The sequence below is a fragment of the Trichechus manatus genome, unplaced genomic scaffold, assembly GCF_000243295.1.
Source record: "Trichechus manatus latirostris isolate Lorelei unplaced genomic scaffold, TriManLat1.0 scaffold00048, whole genome shotgun sequence".
Classification (NCBI taxonomy): domain Eukaryota; kingdom Metazoa; phylum Chordata; class Mammalia; order Sirenia; family Trichechidae; genus Trichechus; species Trichechus manatus.
This window is the reverse complement of record NW_004443984.1, coordinates 770130-795217: the sequence shown is the minus strand read 5'-3', so window position 1 is coordinate 795217 and position 25088 is coordinate 770130. Positions and strand designations below refer to the sequence as shown.

Genomic DNA, 25088 nt, shown 5'->3' with positions numbered 1-25088 from the left:
TTTTATATTATATTCTCATAAAAGAGATTTTTTTTACTATTTACCAGTTACTAACATTTATTATAATTCTTTCCATTTAACTACTTTTTCTTTGTAGGAACCTATTAAGGTTTATTTTTAACTGTTCTTAAAGGCTTGGAGGATTTGTCATCACTGCCTTCATACGTTGTTTACTGGACTCTTCAGGTTTTAAAGATTATTGTTTCATTACTGAAACCAGATATAAAAGTTTGCATAGGAAAATAATTTTAATAATATTTTTATGATTTAAAAAGTAATATTTATATATGTGCATATATGTATTCATTTTAGAGAGGTTAGAAAATAATAGAAAAACACAAGGAAAAAGTAAATCATTTGCTGTCCTACCATTATTAATATTTTAGTACATATCCTTACAGTCTTTTTCATGTATATAATTATACACATATAGGAAAATATGATTTTTATGTGGATAAGAAATAAAAAATAGCACATTATTGAGAGGAGAGTTTAGTCTTTGAAGTTAGCATTTTCGCCTTCTTCTTCCATCCCAGCATCCAACTATGGTCCTGAGGTGAAAGCGCTTCCCTGAAATCACTTCTCAGGGTTGGCAGTGATGCTGCAGTTCTTCAGTTGGTTCTTACATGCTTGCCCAGGATTTTAATATACAGAAAGGTAAAATGAGATAGTAGCCAAGTTTTTTTCTTCCTTTTAACAGAGAAAGGAATTTTTTTTTACTGCCACCCAAAGGTAAAATTGGACTTCACTAAGGAGGGAACAAGTAACCAAACGTGTTTGGGGAAAATTACCACATAGGCCCTCCAGAAAAAAATTATATGGCTCTTGCTTGTGTAGCAAAACTTCAGAAAGATTTTCAGGATGTATTTTTACTGTGATGCTTACAGGATAAGATAGTCTTGTGAAGCATAACTGGTTCTTTTGACAGCCTCTTCAAATACATAAATCCTTTACTTCAAAAATAACCTGAAAAAAAGGAAAGACTCTGAATTGCGTTTAATGGAGTGGCAGCAAAATACCTGTTAAACACCCACATCCTGCTCTTAATGATATCTGGAATCCATAAGCCATCAAACATACAAAGGGTTTGATGCTCCTGAGACATAATCTCTTTGAATAGTTTTTAAGAAAATGCCTTTAAAAAAAATCTTTATATTTTTCCCCCAAAGAAAATTATCTGAATTATCATACTTAGCAGGAGCCTAAATGAAATTGAGAATCTCCAATCAAATAGTGTTTCTGTTCAATTAAATATTTGTGTAGCACTCTGCCTTCTCACATTCTTAAAACCAACTTGATGTCATTGCAGTACTTTGTACAGGCAGCTAGTTTTTCTTAAGTAGCATCTTTCTTCTTATAGATCCTCCATCAGTCCAGACAAGCAACATCTGAATTAACACCTTTGAACATTAAGTCTCCGTTTTGACTACTTGTCACTGCGGGTGGTTCAGATGCAGCTATGTCTTTATTCATATCCCTGAGAAGATCCCTTTAAGGCTTCCAGACTAATTTGGTATATGCAGTTGGCAGTTGTGCCGGGTCTTATATAATTCAATAGCCCTTGCTGATGGTCACAGCCAAAGGCATAACACGGTCAGTTAAAAGTATTTACTGATGTTAGATGTCAAATTCTGGTCTCTTGTGTCACAGAGACTTAATATCTTTTTCCTGCCACAGTCTTTTTTTCTGGATTTCCAACCTTCTCCGCACATGTAAAAGTATAATTAGTGTTGGCGACTAAGAACAGATTCTACTAAGAGGACTTTGGACAGTCTTTGTACTTCTCAAAAATAGGGTCAGATTTAGAGTATATTCTTTTAACCATAACAGAACATGTCCTTTGGTCCTAATTTTGTAATACCTTCTGGTACTCTGGAAAGAAGATGGGCATTAGAAACCAGAGACCGACCTAGATTTAAACCCTAGCTCCATCACTTAATAGCACTAAGTTGCTTAATCTCTGATTATTCATCTACAAAATAGGGATAATGAGTACCTCATAGTGAGGTTGTAAAAAATTAAATAAGCAGACATATTAAAGTGATTAACATAGTATGTGGTACACAGTGAACATTCAGTAAAAGTTAGTTTTCCTCTCATTGTACTGATGTAGGAGATAAAATGCTGGAGTAGACAATGGGTCTGATCCAGTGGGCCACTGTTTATGTTCATTCTAAATGTACCTTTTCAGTTATTGAGTAGCACAAGACAAAACAGAAGTTTTCAAGTCACCTGAATTTTAAAAACATCAACAAGTTTTTACTGAACGTCTATTGTGTGCCAAAAACTGAGTATAAGAGAGATACAGAGCTAAGTAACACATAGTAAGTTCTTATCCCCAAGGAGCTCATAGTCTAATGGAAAGACAGATGAATAAACCAATAATGAAAGGGTGCAATGGGAACAAAAGAGGAGTGGTGCCTAACCGTACCTTTGGCAGCCGGGGGAAACTTCCATAAGAACTCACACTTGAACTGATTCTGGAAAACATAGGAGCTTCCAGGCAGAAGGAACAGTATTTACAAAGACACAGAGGCAAAAGAAAGCATGCTGTGTTCTAGGAACTGCAAACAGTTTTGAATTAACAAAGGAAAGGATGTGTATGGAGGTGTAGCAGGATGAAGCTGGAAAAAGAAGTAGGGGGTCAGAGTTTGAAGTGTTTTCTGTGTCTTACTAAAGGTTCTGTACTTTAACCAAGAGACAGTGAGGAGCCACTGAAGGGTTTTAAGCTAGAAAATTGAATTTCCAATGTTGTATTTTAGCAATAAATACTTTGGCAGTAGAATAGAGGATGCATTGAAGGAAGATTTTGAGATGAGAAAGAAGGAAGGAAGAAAGGAAGGAAGAAAAACTGTTTAGGGTATTAGTAGTAATCTGGATGAGGCATTATCAGAGTTTGAAAGAAGGTAATAAACGTGGGAATGGAGAAAAGCCAATAGGTAAGGAGATATTAAAGTAGAATAGAAATGACTTGGTGTAATCTGTGGGAGTCTGGGGATGAGTATAAGGAAGGCATTGAAGATGATGCTTAGGATTCTGGCATGAAAGACTGCATGAATGATGGTGCCATTTAGCAATATAATAGAGATGATGCAGGAAGGAGCCCTGGTGGCATATTGGTTAAGAACTCAGATTGCTAACCAAAAGGTCAGAAGTTCGAATCTACCAGCCACTCCTTGGAAACCCTATGGGGCGGTTTTACTCTGTCCTATAGGGTTTCTATGAGTCGGAATCGACTGAACGGCAATGCGTTTGGTTTGGTTTGATAGAGGAAGTTGGGATGGGGGCTTAGGCAGCAGCAGAAATCATTGTAGTTTGGCACATGTTGCATTCTACATGCCTGGCAGGAAGTCCAGTAAGATCTCTTGGACGATAAAGGCAGCTGAAGAGGTTGATTCGACCATATGTGAGAGTGCTATAAATGGTAAACCAACTGTTACCAGTTTTTCTTTTATTTTCAAGGGGTAACACATATTACCAAAAAAAACCCAAGCCCGTTGACATTGAGTCAATTCCAACTCATAGCTAACCCTATAGGACAGAGTAGAACTGCCCCACAGGGTTTCCAAGGAGCGGCTGGTGGATTGTAACTGCCAACCTTTTGGTTTGCAGCCAAACTCTTAACCACTGAACCACCAGGGATCCAACACATACTTGGTGCTCAGTAAATATTTGTTGAATTGATGTTACTGTGGCTACAGCTTTTATTCTTGGTTTCCTCTATACATGGCTTTGAAAAAAATGATTGCTATAATTTTACTTAGCAGTAGGAGCTTCTGGCTATTTGCCAGGTGCTGCTGGCCTAATCAATATTTAATTCACAAATGGCTTCTTGATGAAAGACTGCCATTTATTTCTTGAGCAGACTGGTACAAAATGGGCTCTTACTTTATTATCTTAAATATTTTCCTGATTAATCAGCCTTCTCAGTTGTGAAAACATTGTTTGGAGAAGCCATGAAGTTCCTCACCATGTGAATGGGTTTCACAATGCTAGGGTGAGCACATAGCCGTTTGAGAAAGCCTATTTGTTTATTACCAGCTGATTGTTTTTTGACAGCTCTATAGCAGCCTGTGTGACTCAAAAGAAATAGTGAAATAAGCACCCTAAAAAGTAGTGCAGTATATTAATAATATAACAACAAATTCATTCTAGTGTCCCTAGGGCCTAGCACATAGTAGGTGACCAGTTAATGTTGGTCGTATGGTGCTTTAAAATTTACAATCAAGATGGTTTAGGAATAAAGTTGGACTGAAGTTCTTGAGGGCAGTGCATCTTTTCTTGCCTTAATAGTGTGCTAGTGTGTATTTATCACAGTGTAGGCTGGCTTACAAGTTAATGAGCAGCAGTGATTTTTTAGTAGAATACTTATATGTGATTTGAGTACTGAAATGTGTATGCTTGTCCAAGCATATTTCGTTTACTCCAGGCACACCTTCTTAAAAGTTCCTTTCTGTTATTAAGTTCCTGTGTGGCATATAATATGCTAAAACAATCTTACCAAAATTTCAGACTTGTTTTATAGTTTTCTGTTGAGTACACGCAGATGCTACTTGCCGTGACATTTGGTTTCTGTTAGAATGTTCATTTTTCATATCTTTTCCTACTGGTGTGAAATTCTTCCCTTCTTCCATCTAGGGCACCTTTCTTTAAACTTTAGGAATGAGTCCATCTGCTATGATGCTATCTTCTCATCCAAGATCTCTTTGAAGTACTTATTTTACAGTTATTATTCCTGTGGTGTGAGGTATTTAGTCCAGGAGGGAGCTCTGTGTTTCCAAGATGTATTTCCCTTAGAGGATGGAAGTATTATGTCATTCATCTGTGAAGAAGTGCATCTCTGTTGCTGGGTCATTTGTATTCTGTTTGCAAAGAAACATTTCCATATTTTTATATCATGTTTCAGGCCATTACAATGATTAGAGTAAGCCTGTGCTGGATATACTCAAAGTCTGTATCCCTGCTAACCAAGTCTAGATTTTAGCTTCTCCATTAGAGAAGCTAAAACTTGATACTATAACTTGGAGGTGTGAAACATTTTTCAACCTGATTGTTCTCCTTAAGAATGTGTTTTGATTTACTCATGAATTGTATTACGTCATGTGCATAGTAATGAGTTATGTATTTAGGAATGGCAAAGTGACTTAAACATAAAGAGAATATATTCTACAGGGAAGACTATAGGAATATGAAGTGCTGTGTGCTGTATGAGGCACACTGACATGATTTCTTAGATTAACAGTGCTATAGAAATATGGCCAAAATGAAATCGGCATTGTTTAAGCTGCTGACATATATAATGAGCAGCAGTTCTTCCTTCTGACAAATTTAAGAACTAAGATTCTTGGTTTATGTTGATTTAGTATTCTTGAGGCTTCTTAAAAATCATTGTTTCTGAGAGTTCACTATATTCCCCACTTACTGCTAATCTTTTCTTCTTGCTTTTGTATGTGTCCATTCATTTGTAGAGTATAAATGACATTTGCACAGAGGAGGTGGCTGCTGTGACAAAGGGGCCAAATACTAACCCTGACTCTGAACAGGAGGGCCCCAAGCATTCAGTAGTTCCTAGCGAGAACCAAATGACTACCCCACCGGAGTCTTCACAAAACTTTGACTTTGGCTCCCTCTCCATAAGCAGCAAGGAGACAGAAGAGAAGGTGCAGGGAACATCTGGCCATGTTGACATTAAGGAGATGCCAAGAGACCCAAATGGGGAATGTATAGGAGTGGAGGAACAGGCCAGTGCCTTAAAGGGCCCCATGGGCAAGTTCTCAGTAACATCAGCTTCCTATCAACTGCAACTTGGCGAAAAAAAGGCAGAGAGTAGTGAAGAACATGTTACACCAGGAGAGCCACCTGGAAAGCAAAATGGATCATTTCTTGACTCTCGTGTGGGTAACCAGTTCCCCACCCTCATTCGAAGTTTCCAGGTAGTAACTGATTTAATGACACAGGTCTAATGACTCTCTTTGGGAGAGGGCCAGAATCTGTTCTGTGGAGGAAGTGGTAGTGGTGGTGAGGGTAGACTCTCTGCTTTTTTTCAAAATCATAGAATAAAACTGAAGCCATTAATTTCTACAAAGAAATTTATTCAGAGGAATTGACTCCATGCTAGAAATGCTTTCTTGCCTGCTGACTTACAAAACTCTTGGGATTAACTCCAGTTATTTATCTTTATGAGGCTGGTATCAGTATGTTCTTTTCTACTCCAGTATGGGCTATTTGAAGAGGTAAATTTCTGAGACTTCTATGGTGAGGAACCTTCAGTGTTCTGAGACCATGCTCAAAAATTCAGATACTCTTAATTAAAAGAGGCAACTGATCTTTTTATGAGACTCTAGCCTCAAATAATAATTTAGGTATTGCAGCCACATAGTGCAACGCCACCACTCCCACTGACCCCATTCACAGGAGCTTCTATGATCATAGGCACTAATCTCCTATGCTAAGGTGATGGCCACTTCATCTTATCACAATCAAATGGTAGTTTTAGAGTGATTTATAGTCTTGGGGAAGGTGAGCTGATAGGCAAGAAGGCCTTTGATATTACAGTATTTTATTCTCCTGAAATTCTGAGATTAATCACCAGGTGGTGGTAGATCTGATTTTTTTTTTTTCTTTCCAGTTTTCCAAACACTGTTTATTCTTAACAACTTCAGAGTGAGTATCTGACATTGATTTGAAAGAAGTTAATGAATTCCAGGGTAATGCATTCCAGTGCTGCTGCGGTTTCATGTACCATTTGTATTAGTGGAGGAAATGTGGCTGATTTTCTTAAATATAACAGTACAGCCACAAGGACAAACAAAAGTGAATGTTATTTGGCAAATAGTTTTATATTCAAATTCTGAAGGTCAGTCTGAAGTGTTTTGCATCACCAATCTTAAGTGTCTGATCTTATAACTTTCCATTAAGCATATGAAAGTGATTACAGGAATGCTGTTCTTTAATCTCATGATTTGACACCTTGTCAGGGCTACTTTGGAACAGTGTCCAAGACTTGTGCAAAGTAAACACCTTTGGAGATTGAGCTAGTCCTTTGCTTAATTAGACCTAACACTTTGATCAGATCAATGTCAGAAGATTAGTTTTCCCCAGACTTCTGAAAGACTCCAGTAACTCTGTTTCTTTACTGTTTCACAGCCTCCCCTGGTAAAGACTCAGACTGTCACCATCTCAGATTCTGCCAATGCTGTGAAAAGTGAAATCCCAACCAAAGACGTCCCTATTGTCCACACTGAGACAAAGACCATCACTTATGAGGCTGCCCAGGTAGGACATGGTTTGATGCTTCAGAACCACACTGGAATATACACAGTAGATAACCTTTTTTTTTCCTCACAGAGTTTCTAGTCATTTGCTGTAAATAATGCCATGCTTTACTGGTGTACTTCTTTTTAGAAGAGATTACTGATCTAAGGAAAAGATACTTGATTAAAAGCAAAATCCACTTGGATTTGATTGCTTATATCCACTCAGTTTTATTAGTCTAGTGTAGTGGTAAGCCTCCAGTTGCAATATTGAAGGATTCTACGGGGAAAACATTAAATGACACAGGAAGCATCAAAAGAAGATGGAAGGAATACACAGAGTCACTGTATAAAAAAGAATTGGTCGATGTTCAACCATTCCAGGAGGTACAATATGATTAATAACTGATGGTACTGAAGGAAGAGGTCCAAGCTGCACTGAAGGCATTGGCGAAAAACAAGGCTGCAGGAATTGACAGAATACCAATTGAGATGTTTCAGCAAATGGATGCAGCTCTGGAAGTGCTCACTTGTCTATGCCAAGAAAATTAGAAGAGAGCTACCTGGCCAACTGACTGGAAGAGATCCATATTTGTACCCATTCCAAAGAAAGGTGATCCAACAGAATGCGGAAATTATGGAACGGTATCATAAATATCACACACAAGTAAAATTTTGCTGAAGATCATTCAAAAGTGGTTGCAGCAGTACATCGACAGAGAACTGCCAGAAATTCATGCCAGGTTCAGGAGTGGATGTGGAATGAGGGATATCATTGCTGATGCCAGATGGATCCTGGCTGAAAGCAGAGAATACCAGAAAGATGCCTACCTGTGTTTTATTGACTATGCAAAGGTATTCGACTGTGTGGATCACAACAAATTATGGATAACATTGCAAAGAATGGGAATTCCAGAACACTTAATTGTGCTCATGAGGAACCTGTACTTGGACCAAGAGGCAGTTGTTCAAAGAGAACAAGGGGATGCTGCATGGTTTAAAATCAGGAAGGTGTGCATCATCAGAGTTGTATCCTTTCACCATACTTATTCAATCTGTGTGCGAAGCAAATAATCCGAGAAACTATACAAACTATAGAAAGAAGAACACAGCATCAGGATTGGAGGGAGACTCATAAATAACCTGCGATATGCAGAGGAAATAACCTTGCTTGCTGAAAGTGAAGAGGACTCGAAGCACTTACTGATGAAGATCAAAAACTGCAGCCTTAAGTATAGATTACATTTCAACATAAAGAGAACAAAAATTTTCACAACTGGACCAATAAGCAATATTATGATAAATGGAGGAAATATTGAAGTTGTCAAGGATTTCATTTTACTTGGATCCACTATCAATGCCCATGGAAGCAGCAGTCAGGAAATCAAACGATGCATTGCATTGGGCAAATCTGCTGCAAAAAACCTCTTTAAAGTGTGAAAAAGCAGAGATGTCAGTTTGAGGTGCGCCTGACCCAAGCCATGGTGTTTTCAGTCGCCTCATATGCATGTGAAAGCTGGACAATGAAGAAGGAAGACTCAGGAAGAACTGATGCCTTTGAATTATGATGTTCTCAAAGAATATTGAATACACCATGGACTGCCAGAAAAATGAACAAGTCTGTCTTGGAAGAAGTACAACCAGAATGCTCCTTAGAAGCAAGGATGGCGAGACTTCATCTCACGTACATTGGACATGTTATCAGGAGGGACCATCCCTGGAGAAGGACATCATGCTTGGTAGAGGGTCAGTGAAAAGGATGGTGCAGTACTGGGCAGTGTTTTGTTCTCTTGTACATAGATAGGGTCACTATGAGTCAGAACCGACTCGACAGCACCTAACAACAACAGTGTAATGATGAAAAACATCATGGGCTTTAGGGCCAAAGAAACCTGAGTTCAGGTTCTGTCTCCTCCATGTACTAACTTGGGCAAGTAATTGAAGATCTCTGAGCCTTGATCCCCTGCCCCTGATGGTAGGATCTACCTTGTGGTATTCTTATAAGGATTACGTAAGATACGGTACTGTGTGGAAAGGGCTTGAGCACTATGCCTGAAAGCATAAATAACAGTGAAAATAATTATAATAAATTTATTAAAATCACCTAAGAACTTAAGAGGGACAACATGCTTGGTAAGGTAGAAGGTCAGTGAAAAAGAGGAAGACCCTCAACAAGACGAATTGACACAGTGGCTACAACAGTGGGCTCAAACATAACAATGATTGTGAGGATGGTGCAGGACTGGGCAGTGTTTCGTTCTGTTGTATACAGGGTCGCTATGAGTCGGAACTGACTTGACAGTACCTAACAACAACAACTTCAGTATTTAAAATTTTGTTTAAATTCTGTCTTAAGTTTTTTAGTGCTAATAAAACAGAAATACCACAAGTAGGTGGCTTTAATGAACAGAAATTTATTTTCTCACAGTTTAGGAGGCCAGAAGTCTGAATTCAGGGCACCAGCTTAGGGGAAGGCTCTCTGTCCGCTCTGGGGGAAAATTCCTTGTCTCAGCTTCTCCTTGGAGATCTCCATGTGGTATCTGTCTCTCTCCCATTCATGCTTGCTTCTCTGTGCCTAATCTGCTCTTTTCACATCTCAAAAGGGGGTAGGTTTAAAACATACCCTACACGGGTATGACCTCATTAACATAACAAAGAAAACCGTGTTCACAAATGGGCTTACATCCACAGTATTCATAGAGACCCTATAGGACAGAGTAGAACTGCCCCCATAGGGTTTCCAAAGAGCAGCTTGTGGATTTGAACTGCTGACCTTTTGGTTAGCAGCAGAGCTCTTAACCACTGGGCCACCAGGGCTCCATCCACAGTATAGAGGTTAGGATTTACAACACATATTTTAGGGGGACACAATGCAATCTGTAACACTTCCTACTTTCAATGTTGGTAATTTGAATGGGTTAGGGCTGATTTATGGTGAGTTTTTTTTTTTTTAATTGACAGAAGCCAGAAGTAAGAAAAACTTTTCCCTCTATAAACTGAGCTGTTAATTCATTCAGGCAACAAATATTTAATGAGCATTTCTATTTTAGCTCCTTTTCTTGCCCAGAGGATACAAAGTAAGCACAGTTCCTACCCTCCAGAAACTTACGTTCTAATAAGGAGAGACAAGCACTAAAACAAATGTTTAAATAAATTTCAGACAGTGCGAAGTGCCTTGAAGAAACTAAAATGGGGCAAAGAAGTAGACATTTTGGGGATTACATGAAGGGTTGCTGCTTTTTAGCTAGAAAAGTCAGGGAAATCCTCTCTGAGGAAGTGACGTTTTGGCTGAGATCTGAATGATGGGAAGGAGGCCACCATGTGAAGCTCTTGCGTGTGCTTCCACATAGATCCTTTCATTTTATCCTCACCCCACCATGAACTGGATGATGATATCCCCGTTTAGGAAACAGTGTCACTTGGTGATTAAAAGCATGTGCTTTGCAATTAGACAAACACAATTTGTATCCTAGCTCAACTGTGTATTAGCTGGATAGCCCTAGACAAATTGCTAATCTCTTTAAGCCTCTGTTTCCTGTGCCATAAAATGGGGATAATACTACTAACCATGCAAGAATTGGGGGAGGATTAAATGAAATGATGTCTGTAAAGCTCTAGGCACATTCATAGACATTCCATTGATGTGAGTATGTTTCCCCCTTCTCCCTCTTGTGGACCAGAGTGTGGAATTTGAGTTTGATAAACAATGAGTGATTGCTTGGTTTTTGAACAGTGGTGATAAAGTGGCCTAATTAAAGCAGTGATTTTGGAAGATGATTCCTAAAGCCGTGTGCTGAATATGTTAAGGTAGGGGGATGCCTGGAGGCAGGAGGGATATGACTAGGGTAGGTTTGGGGAGATGCTTTTAAAGAAACTAAGTGTAGCCTGAGGAAATGAGAAGAAGTATATATGTCAAGAGAGACAGAAATGAATACATAGGACTTGACAGTAAATGGGACTGAAAGAGGAAAGAGTAGGAAATTAGAAAAAAGTATTTGCATATGAGAGGGAAACCCTTTAAGTTGTCACTACCATGGAAACAACCTAAATGTCCATCAATAGGGAACTGTTAAATAAATTCTGGTACATCTAACTAAGGTAATTATATGTAGCTGTTTTAAAAAGCCTCTGATAGGAACAATCTCCAAGACAAATTGTTAAATTAAAAAGCATAGTACAAAGTGGTATGTATAATGTTTGGGAGGGAAAATGGAGGATGTATGTAAAACCTATGTATGTATAGGCTTGTACCTGAATTACTATCTCTGAATGCACACTTAAAAAACAACAGTGGTGACCTCTGATGAAGGGAACTACAGGACTGTGGGAGTGGGAGATTGACTTCCACTGTATACCATTTTGAAGCTTTTAAATTTTATTGCATGTGCGTATCAAAAAAATTTTTAATGGTTCAAAATAAATTGTTTTAAAAAGTTGTTAGGGCCACACTACCCACAGAAGCATCTTACTATATGTAAATTTTACCTCAGACACGCACACACACACACTCACTCACACACACACACAGATGGTTTATGTGTAGCCCCTACAAAAAAGGGGAAGAGAAGCAGCCATTTAAAACATCCTGACATGTAAGAGAATTACAGAGGCAGCAAGATGTTCTAAATAAAGCACGTGGGTTTTGGAGTCAGAGAGACTTGCTAGTTTTGTGACCCTGGGCAAGTCATTTCACCTCTTTGAGCTGTAGTTTTTTCTTCTGAAAAATACCTTTATCAGGTTATTGAGATAAATAAAGATAATGTGTGCCTGGCACATAGTAGCTTTTCAAAAATGGTAGCTGTTTTATGTCATATTGCTATACATCTATCTTTATTTAATTTTAACCAGGCTTTAGAGAGTTGGCCAAGATACAAATTGCTTCTTATTATTGATGAGAAACAGTGTAGTGTAGTGGGGAAGAGTGTTGACTTTGGAACCAAAGTTCTGGGTTTGAACCTGCTCCAAAGTTTAGTAACTTCTTAGGCAAGTTACTGAAAGTCTCTCTGTGCCTCATTTTCCTCATTTGCCAAATGGAGCTAATAATGGTTCTACCTCAAGGTTGTTGTGAGGAGTAAATGAATTAATATACTTAAAATGCTTCCAAAGTACCTGGCATGTAATAAGCACCAGATTATTATTTGCTATTGTTATTATTTATTTACTATAACTATTTCAGCTTCTGTTTTTATTATCTTACCTGAGAAGTAAGTCTGGGTACCATTTTTTCATTCTTTCACAAGTCTCACACTTTGGGAAACTTGGTGAGAGGAGGTGGGGAGCCAGGGTAGGATGTGTTTATGTATATGTGTATTTGAGGTAAAGTTTACATATAGTGAAATGCACAGATTTTAAGTGTTTGATTTGACTGGTTTTGACAGATGTATACACCTGTCTAACCAAAATATAATTAGGGTGCAGAACATTTTCATCTCTCCTGAAACTTCCCTTATAGCCTTTTCCAGTCAGTCTCTACCCCTCTGGGCAGCCACTGCTCTGATTTCTGTCACCGTAGATCAGTTTTGCCAGTTCCTGACTTCATACAAATGGAAGTATACAGTATGTACACTTTTGTGTATGACTTCTTTCTCTCAACATGTTTTTTAGATTCCTCCGTGTTATGTGAATCAGTAGTTTATTCTTTTCTAATAGTGAGTAGTATTGCATTCTGTGAGTATACCACAATTTGTGTATCCTTTCGTCTCTTGGTGGACATTTGTGTTGATTCCAGTTCTGAGAAAAAAAAAAGAATAAAACTGCTGTGAACATTTATGTACAAGTTTTTTTTATGGATGTATGTTTTTATTTTTCGTGGTTAAACACCTAAGAGTGGAATTGTTGGGCTGTAGGATAAATTGTTTCACTTTATAAGCAACTGCCAAAGCCACAGTACCATTTTGTGGAAACTTTGGAAAGGGAGTCAAGGAAAAGAGGTCCCATATGGGAAGAGTGTAAGTCGGAAGCCGTAACAGCCTCCTCAATCTTCCATCTTCCTTGGAGACAGAAAGTAGGGACTCCATAGAGGGACTGGTAGGAGGTAGAAAAAGATATAGAGCTAGTAGAGAAGGAGCTCTCCAGAAAGGCTTAGCTCTGCTGGCATGCAAATTTATGTTCTTATAATAATTTATAAAGTACTTTTTATAACTATGATCTCTTTTGATCTTCGCAACTATGCCATGGTGTAGGCAGGGCACATATTACAGTATTTGTTTTTATAAATGAGAAAACTAAACCTCAGAGAAGTCAGAATGACTTGCCCAAGATCCCACAGCTAGTTACTGTCTGATCCAGGACCGAAACCCCAGTCTTCAGACAAGTTTCTTGCCCTATCTGGGTCCTATCTTGAACGCTTATTAGCTAGATAACCTTGGACAAATTATTTAACCTCTCTGGACCTCAGTTTTCTTACCTGTACAGTGAAAATAATAATAGTACCTACCTCAGATACTAAAGGCATAATTGAGATAATAATTATATGCTTGGCACCTAGTGGAAGTACAGTAAATATTAGTTGAGTCTGAATCTAAGGTAGATAAGTGGGTCTGAGCTGAAGAAAGTGAACTAGCCAGTAATGTAACTGGTATGATGGTAATGTGTGTAAAAGGCTTAGTCAAGTGTCACAATCCCTCTCTTTGGAAACTCAGCCAGGGACTCTTCCCCTTCCTAACTCTCTTCTGTTCCTTCTGCCCCTCTCCCTAATATTTCAAAGTTTTGGCTTAATGAAATGTTGTTCCACTCATAAAAAGGTTGTTCCACTCATAAAAAGGTTATAGGCCTCTGCTTATAATACAAATTCAAATAATTTATATAAAGAGGCAGAGAAAGATAGTAACCTATTTTGCTGCAGGGTTCTTTATGAAAATGATTATACTTCTCTAAACCCCTCTCTGTGACAGTGTACAATACCAGTACCAGGTATTTTTGATCATTGTTATTTGAAAAGCATGTTGCAATAGGCAAACTCCCTCCGCCCAGTCCTGTTTCTCTCCATCTTGGTCACAGGGCTATCAGCACTCTGAGCCTGCTGACAGCCCCAGTGGTTGCTGGTAAATTTTCATCAGGCTAAGTTTGGCCCTAGACAACCATCTCTCTACCTTTTTGCTAATGTCGTTTCTCAGCCTGATCATAATATCATAATAACATATTCTTTTGTAATAATATAGTGAGCTCTGGAGAAACAAGACGTAGACCCAGCCCTTGTTCTCTATATAGATTAATCATGTAATCTGGCATTTAAAATACTTTGAAAAACTCTCCTCATTCGGAGGATCCCTTTCAATAATAGTTTGTTGTCAGAAATGTCATTGGGAGACATTTTTCCTCCCCCTTTGCCTCAAAGGGACATTTCCTAACTCCTTTGTTCCCATCTTCCATCCTGATCTTCAGAGAAGACAGCCAGCAAGGACCTTTCCCAGTTCTTTATGGAAAGTTCTACCCTGTGATTCACAACCTACCCATGGCCTCAGTAACCAAGAGCTTACACCCTTCCCACTCTGGGTGGTGTGTGAGGAGCCCAGTTTGTAGAGAGATCAACTGCCACTTCCTAGTTTTGAATCCCTGGGCAAATCATTTCCCTTCTCTGAGCCTAAGTTTCCTTACCTGAGATGCTAATAATCTCTGCCCTTTGTATGTATTTCATAGGGCTCGTATGAACATCAAAAAAGACAATATTTTGTAAGCTATTTGTGAACTCTAAAATGCTGTGCACATGTGTAATTATTGTCCCTCTTGTTAAAACTGTGGCTACACTCCTGCCTCCTCTTTCCAATCCACTTCTGTCATTGACCCATTGCTAAGGAAACTGAGCTTATCCACCGTTTTTTGAAGGAGCCTTATGCCCAGGGTATTTATTTACTAATGAATAGGTCACTGTAAAGGAGTCAGATTTTTCCTTTAGAATGTGGAGCTCAGTAGCAAAGCTGCAGCCTACAACATTTGCCTGTAAGGCTTCCTGACAGGCATGGTGATAAGATGTACTTCCTTCTTCAGACTGATGACAACAATGGGGACTTGGACCCAGGAGTCTTGCTGACAGCTCAGACCATCACATCCGAGACCACAAGCGGCACCACCACAACTCAGATTACCAAGGTAACAGACCAGCTCAGAACATCCTTCTGGAATCCAGTGGCTTGCTGAGCTTGCTGCCTCTCTACTGGAAGGACCCTGGTTCTTGAGGAAGGGTTTTCAGCTTCATCCCTGTTGACCTAAATTATTCCAAGTGTCCCAGCTTTCTTTGTAGAAAGGCTCTGCTGCTTTCCCCAGCAGTAAACTCAGGGCTCGGAACCTGTCTCCCTGTATCCCTGTCTTGTTAGTAATCTCATGAAGTCACATGTGGTGTTTTCTTTGCATATCTGTCTGTCTCTCTGGTCATTGAGTCCCCTATCTGCCTATACAGTTTAAGTTTAAAAGTGAGTTTAAAGGCAGATTTTGTTGGTATCATTATGCAACTACATTTTCCAAGCCAAAAATCAGGACTCAGGGTCTGACAAAGAATTTTTATGTCATGTTCAAGGTCAAGGCCATGGAAACTGTAGTTTGGATGCTGAAATATTGGAATTATTAGAATATATTTTATAGGGCAAGAAGGAGAAGATATCTAAAATTGGAACTACCCCCAGAAAATAAGAGACAATTTATGTTTAATGTAGCACTAGAGGAAAATTGTAGGTAATAATCTAGGTTCTTGATCAAGCTCTGTCATCAATACACAGATGATGGGAAGCCAGTTATTTAATGTGTCTAGACCTTGGTTTTCCTCATCTATCAAGTAAAGATACCTACCCACCTTCCAGGGATTATATTTGAGGATCTTTTGATATCAAGAATGTGAAAATGCTTTAAAATGAAGAGCCCAGTTTCCAGATGCATGACATTTTTGTTTATAGTCTTCTGATTTTTTTTCCCCTCTGAAAATAATCAAATAAAATGTTTACTCACTGAATCTCTGCGGTATTTGAGAGGAAGAGAAAATAGAAAGTAAATAAAGGACTATGACCTTCTGTTTAGCTTATTAAAGATTGAATTTAGCAATCCAAAGGAGTAGAAGTATGCTCATTTTAGCAAGTCCAGCCAAGATTTTGGACAGGTGGGTAAGAAAGCTATCCTCTGTATTACCCAGTAGCGGATTAAAATTTGGAGTGGAGTTTTCAGAATTATCTGTTGCTGGGTTTTTTGTTTGTTTGTTTTTCTTTCTTTCTTGTTATATTGCTGATCTCATATGATCATCTTTCTTTGGTTCCAGACTGTAAAAGGTGGGATGTCAGAGACTCGAATTGAAAAGAGAATTGTGATTACAGGAGATACTGATATTGACCATGATCAGGTAGGAATGCTGAGGAGGTTCTTGGAATGAGAGGGGTACATGGGTAGGAAGATTGTTGAATGCAGAAGGAGTTTGCTAGCAAAGGATACCTCTGCCATCTTCATCTCCAAAGAACCCCTTCAGTAACTGGTCCTTAATCAAGAAGGAAAACAAAGGGAATTAAAACATAGAGGCCTGTGGGATGGGGGCCTTTTTTTTTTTTTTTGATTGTACTTTAGATGAAGGTTTACAAAACAAATGGTTTCTAATTAAACAGTTAGTACACATACTGTTTTATAACAATGGTTAACCGCACGACATGTCAACACTGTCCCTTCTTGACCTTGGGTTCCCTATTACCAGCTTTCCTGTCCCCTCCTGCCTTCTGGTCCTTGTCCCTGGACTGTTGTGCCCCATTAGTCTCGTTTTGTTTTATGGGGCTGTCTAATCTTTGGCTGAACGGTGAACCTCGGGAGTGACTTCATTACTGAGCTAAAAGGGTGTCCAGGGGCCATACTATCAGGGTTTCTCCAGTCTCTGTCAGGTGGGGGCCTTTTTTATTCATTCACTTAATTATTGAGTAAAAATGCAAGGAAGTCCTGAATTTTTACCTTCATAGTGACGGCCCCTTTAGGTCCTGCAGTTTGTAAATTGAAGAAGCAAGGAAATGTAATGGAAAGAACATGGGCTCAAATAGACTTTAATTCAAATCCTGGTTCTTACGATATTCTAGCTCTTTACCTCTCTGGGCCTCAGTTTCCTCATCTATAAGATGGAGAGTATAGTATCTTCCTCTCAAAATTGTTATGAGGGTCAAGTGAGACACTGGATATACAGTATCGGTGGTGCCTGGTGGACTCTCAGTTAACAGAGTGGTCATTATTCAGGGGAATCATGTAGTAAACCTGTGCTGGAGACAGTGGGTGATATGAAAACAAAAGGAAAGCATGATTTCTACCCTCAGAGGTTGTAACAGGTGAGGAGACAACTAGGGGGGACATGGTGTAATGGACAGGAAATCAGGAGACTCGAAACTTGGTTTCTGTCGTAGATTTGTCACTAACTTGCTGTGTGACCTTGGGCAAATCACTTTACCTCTGAATTTTTTTTCCTCTCAAGAGTAGGCTGATCTAGATAATTTCAGGGCCCTTCTCAGTGCTACAAGTCTGTGTTTTATGTTAATTAGGTGTTAATTGGGTGCTATAAGCAATTAGCAGATAATAAGGTCAGGATAAATGTTCCCAATTCTCTGCTAGGTGAGGTTAGAACAGTAAAGCTGCAGAGAAGTGGGGGTGGAAGAGACTGCATGCAAATGCTTCTGGAATCATTGACAGGATTTCTGGGACAATAATTCTGTGGCCTTTATGCTGATATGCTAAGTGCCTTAAAAAAAGAAAAGCTGCACTGTAGTGCTGACAGTTACCTTGGTAGGAGGGTTGAGGCTTACAACTGAGAACACTGGGCTCAGGGTCCCAGAAACAAGGGAAACAAGGGTCCCAGAAACACATGGAAAGCCTTGCAGTCTGTTTGCCCCAGCACGGTGGATCCTGCGGCATTACCAGCCTGTACCCATCTGTTCAGTCTGGTGTGATTTGAGCCCCTGGTATGTACTCAGTCTTGCTAGACAGCAAGAGCAGTGGGATGGGAGGTGTTTTGAGTTTGGAGTAAGACAGACCTCGGTTGAATCCTAACTCTGCAACTTAATGGTTGTGTGCCCTTGAGCAAGTTATTTTACTTCTCTGAAGGTAGTTTCACCTTCTGTAAAACAATCATAGGTTTCTTCCATGGTGGTTGTGACAAACGGGCAGGCACACTTGATAGTCCAGAGAGGTGCGCCAGTGTCCCTCAGTTCTCCTAAACACTGAGGGATAAGTGGAGAGATAAGATGCGGTGCGCTCTATCTGGGGAAGGAGGCACTTTAAGGACTGTTCAGGAGAAGCAGTGTGGTGCGAGGTTTCATAGAGAGATTGGCATAGGTCAGGGTAAGCGAGGAGAGGACTTGGGCAGGGCCTTGTAGCATGAGCAGATGGGTTGGGCAAACAGAATGGGGAGCAAGGGCCTATAGAGGTGGCAAGTCCACACATGGCTTTCATGAGACCAAGAGACCAGAGGCAGCTTCCTTCTTTCCCCTGTCCTTCTTAGAGACGATTCTTAAGAGTCAACTGGTCAGCTCTAGCTGAAGTCCTTTCTGATATGGGGGGTTCTGCTGAGAACCCCCATGCCACCATCCCCCAAAGACAGTGTTGTACTCTTCTACCTTGAGATGTTCCCGGACTCAGAACTTGAAGCCCAAGGAAAGTGGGTGGCATCATTATTCCCTTTTGACTTTCTCTCTGCTCCTTTTAGCTTTTCTAAAATAACCAAACCTCTAGATGGTAAAATAGGATCCTCCTAGGAAAGTAAAAGACACTGTTGCAAAAAGGCAATTCTTACAGATTTGAGTTGTAATCTGGTTGCATCACTTACCAGCTGTGTAACATTAAGCGCTTTATTTAACCACTGAACCTCAGCTTTGTTTCCTCATCTATAAAATGGAAATAATGATACTACCCTAATTCATTGAGTTGTCGTGAAGATTAATAATGATAAGTAAAGCGCTTAGGCCAGTGCCTGGCATGTAGTAGGCATCAAATGTTAGTTTTCTCTTTTCCTTCCCCTTCTGCTTTCTTTCACTTTCTCCACTTTAGCCAAAGACAGCTCTTCCTTTTTGCAGCGTACCTTCTTTGTTTTTCTCTCCTGTCCTGAACTTCTTGGTTACGCTACGTTGAACACAGTTTTTTGCCTTGTTGTCCACACTCACTTCTTGAGTGAATCCTCCCAGGCCTACCCAGGCAGGTGTGGCTTTCACCCCTGAAGTCCCTCTCAGATTCCTTGAAGACAGCCCTAACATTCCCTGTCTCTGTGTTATCAGTCTGGATAGGGTGGGTAAGAAAATCGCCAGCTTGGCTTAGCCTAAATGCTGCCCTGGTATTGCAGGCAATAGGATTGAATTTGCCAGAAAATGATGTCCTATGATCCCTGCCTTCCTTCACCAGCCAGGCTGCTTTTTGCCTGAGGGGCTTTGTTTCTATTTTTCTTAGGTCCTTGCACAGGCCATCAAGGAAGCAAAGGAGCAGCACCCAGATATGTCAGTGACCAAGGTGGTCGTCCATCAGGAGACCGAGATCGCTGAGGAGTGAGCTCAGGTAGGGGCATTTCTCCTGTGTTGAAGACGCCCACTGCCTCATCCCCAGAGACCTCTGGAAAGGAACTCTGGACACTCTGGGAGCCCATCCCCACAAAGAGGTGTCTACACTGGGACTTCATAACATGAAGGCAGAGGAGAGGCTAAGTGATGTGGGAGATAGAGAAGTTATTGAGTGTTTGGCTCCAACTTAAGCAGCCAGGTCTCTGTGTCCTCCTGCCCTTAGCAGTGCCAGCAGTGCAGGATAGGAGGAGGCACCCCAGACTTGGAGGTAAACTCCTCCCCACCTCCTAAATCCTCATGAGTCCTCCTGCTTCTCCACTTCATCTTCTCCCTCTTTCTCTCTGCTGCTCTCACCCACCTGTTACAGGTAGTGCTAAGCCCAAACCTGTGAGGACCAGAGAAGGAGAACAAAACCCAGAACAGGACCAGGCTTTCTGAAATGGGGAGGGGAATAGGGGGAAATGGCTGAAGCTCTGGGGCTAGGCTCTAGAGAGTTGGAAGCAGAGTAGCTGCTTTCTGGGAGCCAGGGATCCAGATAAATTTGTGCCTAAAAGTAGTTTACAAATGACATGAAGAAGCCATCAAATACCAGGGAGGTCTGGGCCCTGTAAAACCTCTCAGGCCCTGATTGTCACTTGTGGCCTCAAGAACTTGGCATAGGGATTATGTCAGAGAGTAGTGGAACTGGTGGCTTTCTCCTTTGCTGGATTTTAAATATTTGCTCTTTCTTTCCTCTAGGAACTATACTACCCCCAACTCCCTGCCCTTCTTCCACCTAAGAGAAAACCAGCAAAATGATAAAGAAGCTAACCCGGAGTAATCAGACTTCAGACTTTCAAGATTATTCTACACCACCAGAAAATGAATTTCCTTTTCTATTTGGAGTTTATACCAAGAGAGTCTTCTAGATATCACTGATCCTTTTGGATACCTTTTTCTATATTGTGATACCAGAAATTGTTCAACTCTTCACTCTATGGACTGGTTTTAAGTAGTTTTTGTTTTGATTTTGTTTTTAACAGGGTGGTTTGCAACCCCTTCAACCTAGCCTCTCTCCATTTATTTCCAACCCAGATACTGACAGAGTCCACAGAATTCTTCAGAAAATCCTCCAAAGACTCTGTCAGCTGTGTTGGAGGCCAAAGCCAGCTTAAGGGGGCTTTCCTGCTCCTCCCCTACTTCTGTACCCTTTGGATGACAGCAAAATGTTCATAAACCAGATCTTTCTCAGATCCAGTGATGTGACTTTACCAGAATGTCAGGCAGGTGGCTGCCCTGGTTTAGAGAGGCAGAGACCTCTGCTAAGAATGTAGTGTTATGTTTCTTTCCTTCTCTTCCATTCTTTGTTTTTGGAGCTTCTTTAGATCAAAGATATAAGAAGGTGCATCAGATATATCTGATACTGTGAATGTTTGAACATATCAGTGGCCTTCACCTTCCTGCCCTCCTTCCCCAGCTGCCCTTTTACCTCATTATAAGCAGTGGCTCTGCTAAATGCTCCCCCAGCTGCCATCTCAGGAGACCAAAACTCACAGAAAAATAGGCACTTTCAGCCAGAAGCCCGAATGGCACATTTGTAGTGGTGATTTGAGGAAGGAAAGTTAATGAGGTTTTTAAAATAAGGTTTTCCAGTTCTGGGAGTGTGCACTTGACCCAGCGGAATAGTGGAGTTTACCTCAGTCAGATCCTGGTAAGAAGTATTTCCAGGTGACCATCCCTGGACCTCTTTCTTTAATCCTGGGATGAAAAGAGGGGTTGTGTTCCTTGATCTGTAGTCTCCCCACAGACACCTTCCTGAAGACAACCTTCTGGAGCAAGGGAGTGGCTTTTAGGGGCCATCCTTCCCACGAAATGACCATGGGCATTCATTTCCCCTCACCATCTGAGGTCAGGTTTTATAAGCTTGATTTTGGGTTTAGCTTTTTTGTTTTTGGAAATGTGAGCATTGATGTCCTCAATTCCACCGTTCCTGTGTACCTTCTAGTAAAGATTTGAGGGTATTTTATTCAGTTGGGCTTTTCTAATCTTCCAGCTTGCTTCCCACAAACAAATCTTCCTGGAGGCTTCTTGGAATCCTAATTCTAAGCTAGCAGTGAACTTTATGAGATAGACAGTGGATCACAGACAGCACTTGCTGGGGCTCAAGGGCAGTGAGCAAGAGAAAGAGACATAAAGCCTTTGCTCCCCACAGTGGGAGCCAGCAGGATGTCCAAAGTCTCTACTTACGGAGTTTTGCTGGGACATCCTGGCTGGTTTGAACTGATTTCAGGTGTGTGCATTTTTCTTTTAGTACTCATGTGAGACTGTTATTAACCAGGAGGTAGTTCTGAGGAGAAAAGGTGAGGGCACCAGTGGGATGTGTGGGCTTGGGGGAAAGGAGGTTGTCCTGTCTCAGGAAGACTTGCAGGCTTAACAGGCTGTGGGCAGAGGATCTGAAATGATGGGCTCTCTGGGTGGTGCCTAGGCCTGGGCTGTCTTGTCAGAAGTAGTGGTTAGGTTAGAAATACAGCTCACATCAAACAAGCATGTGATGTGAGTGTGCTTCCCAAGAGCTGTGTGCCAATGGCCAGCTCTCCTGCTGAAAGAGCTACTGGCACCCACAAAGCTGAAACCTGGGGAGTGAAGAGGATGGGGGAAAGGAGGGCACACGTGTGTCCATTTAAAACTTAGCATACTGAATATTCTGTGCTATCCAGATTATTGTTGTAGTTTTCATAGCACAGGACCATGAGTCAGGGAGCCTAAACCTTCCTTCAGCCCTGTCACTAGCTCACTACACTTCTGAGTCTGCTTCCTTGTCTGTAAATTTGGACCAGAAGATCTCTAATGCTCTTCCAGCTCTGAGAAGCCATGATTTGGACAAGCCCAGCAAGAGGGGTGTCCTTCCAAGCCTGGACTTCCTCTTTTCTCCCTCTCTGGCAACAAATGTTGGGGTTTGGCAATTGTTTGGATTTTTTTCTTCTTGCAGTTGTTGTATGTGTGTGTATGTGTGTAAAAACAGACTCTGTCCTGGTGGAAATGGTGAAGAGGGGGAGGAAAGTTACATCTCCAGAGTCAATGACTTGGCAACAATTTTCCTAAAGTGACTCAGACACACCACAGTAACAACTCTTGCTGCAATTTTATTTTCACTTGAGAAGTAAAGATATCCTCCAGGCCACATGAGGTCTCTGCCACCCACCCACCCATCAGCACAGCAGGACCTGTGTTCATAAGCCAAGGATCCAGTGAGCCCTGGCTACCGCAGGCCCACCACCATACGTTCTGCAGGGCAGCTAACACACCCTGGGCAACGGAGGCACAGCGATGGCCTCACCAACACCAAGGGATGCTCATGGGAAGTCTCTGCCCAGGATCCCAGCCCCAGGCTGGTTTTGTTTTTACAAATCTCTCTCAAATGTATTATTTTGGTGACAGAAATGAAGGAGCTTTGTAAAATTTTTTAAAATTATGAATCATATCAAGTAGCTGTTTACCTTTCTTGACAAAATTGGAACTATGGCAGCAGAATCAAACTAGCAAAAATCTTTAGATTAAATAGGCAATAATTAGGTCTTCTATTTTGGCCTTTTGTAGTAAGAGAAGTGATGGTAGTGTTTAGATACGTGTTTGGTCTTGCTTCTCGTATTGCATTTTTCAATAAACTTTCAAAAAAAAAAAAAGGACTGACTGTGAGGCTTGATCCCCTTTTAAAATCCTCTTTTCCTACCAGCGGCAATGTGGGAAAAATTAAACATGAGTGGGGGGAGACGCAAACTCAAGGCATCTTCTCAACTAAGCTACCCTACCCACACTGGCCAAAATGCAGCTTTAATGTTGTGTAAAAGGATTTCTGAGAATTGACAGACACTTCCTGCCAACTTGAGGGAGATTTTGCAGCACAGACCATGATAAAGTAAGAGAAGGTATCTTCTCAGACCTGTCTGGGGAGGGGCCAGGCCCTCAGTGTGAAGGCATCAGCAGTAGTGTAGCCCTAGTGAGATGTACCCTGCATGGCTGAGGGAAAAAAGGGGTGGAGGTGGTGGGAGTTAAAGGCCCAGTCCCAACCCCAGATGGCAGTGGACGGTCTCAGCACCACCCCATTACCCACTTTCCCAGAGGCCCAAACCCCATCACCAGTGCCAGTGCCACCTTGGAGGGAGCCTGTCCCCAGCCTGTAACATCCCAATCTACACTCCAAGTCTTAGGGGTTCTTGCCCACCACTTTGGGTTTACCAAGACACCAAGTACATCTCCCAATCACCTTGGCCTGGACCTTCAGCCCCATCAGTTACCTCTCCAGGGCTAAGGCCACATTTGGAGGCTGAAGGAATTCCTGAGGCCAAGTCTTGCTAGTCTCCAGACTCCACGTTAAAACATTCTCTCCAGCTCAGTTGAATGCTAGTGCAGTTGGCATTTCTCTGCTGACGAGTGCAAGGTCAGGATACCTTAGCTGCTGGGGCCAGAGCATCAATTCCCGCCCTGGGATGTAACTGAAGCATCTATTAGACATTGGGACCCCCGGTCCTGTTACTGTGGCACACGCTGCCATCCTCACAGCAGGCTGGCCCCGGCTCCTCAGACTCGGCCTCCCAAGTCCCGTCCTCCTCCCAGCTTGGCATAACCCCCCAGACTGAGGCGGTCCAGCCGTGGCCAGCTGCGGTGAGCACAGTCCCGAGCTGTTGGGGCCCCAAGCAGGAGCTCTCCAAGGCCCAGATCCAGAGACTTGGAGTGTTCAATGCAGGAACCAGAGGGCTGCACGGTGATGATCAAGTGGCCAGTCTGGGTCCGTGGACCCCAGGGTGGGGGCAGCCCCGGGCCCTTCAGTGGGTAGCTGTTGAGCAGGGCAGGTAACCCCAGGCGAGGATTAGCAGGCTCTGAACGCAGACTCCTAACTGATGGAACAGGCGAAGTACCGCGACGAGGGGACAGGTCCCAACTTTCTAGCTCTGCGCAGCCTATGGTTCGGGGAGTCCTGGGACCTGGGCTGGGAAGGAGAGCGCAGTCCCAACCTGGGCCGTCGAGGGGCCGGAGCGCCTGAGCGCGCAGCACCCCCTGGCGGAGCCTTCGCGTCTCTAAATCGCGGTTCTCGTAGAGCAGCGTGTTGGCGCAGATGAACACGAACAGGCCGACGCCCATGACCACCGGTCCAAGAAGCCTCAGCCGCTCACGGGGGCCGTGAGCACGGCCAGCGCCGCGGCCGTCTCGTCGTAGCTCGCTCACCTGGGGCGCGCTGGCATTGGCGGCTCGGGGTCCCGGAGCCCCGGCGCGGTGCGGCCAGTAGCCGGCCACGGCAATACCCATGCCCACCAGCACTACGACCGCCCCCAGCGCCGCGAACGCCCCCGACGGCGAGCGCAGCCGCAGC

General features: G+C 41.9%; 2 protein-coding genes across 14 annotated transcripts in view; one reads left to right on the top strand and one right to left on the bottom strand.

The window, feature by feature from the left end:
- Positions 1–23403, top strand: part of EPB41 (erythrocyte membrane protein band 4.1) — a 214141-nt gene extending 190738 nt beyond the window's left edge. For 9 of the 13 annotated variants that reach the window (XM_023732039.1, XM_023732041.1, XM_023732038.1 and 6 more), the window contains 5 exons: positions 7147–7275; positions 15240–15341; positions 16495–16575; positions 19635–19739; positions 20480–23403. In XM_023732039.1, coding sequence (XP_023587807.1) covers positions 7147–7275; positions 15240–15341; positions 16495–16575; positions 19635–19733 — 411 coding nt within the window. In that variant the 3' untranslated portion in view covers positions 19734–19739; positions 20480–23403. Of the gene's footprint in view, positions 1–5468; positions 5934–7146; positions 7276–15239; positions 15342–16494; positions 16576–19634; positions 19740–20479 lie in introns of all 13 variants that reach the window. The other 4 variants (XM_023732035.1, XM_023732040.1, XM_023732042.1 and 1 more) reach the window with 3 other exon arrangements.
- Positions 23404–24298: 895 nt separating this feature from the next.
- Positions 24299–25088, bottom strand: part of TMEM200B (transmembrane protein 200B) — a 979-nt gene continuing 189 nt past the window's right edge. The window contains exon 2 of the mRNA XM_004377018.1: positions 24299–25088. This exon is cut by the window's right edge and continues 45 nt beyond it. Within this exon, the coding sequence (XP_004377075.1) occupies positions 24299–25088 (790 nt within the window).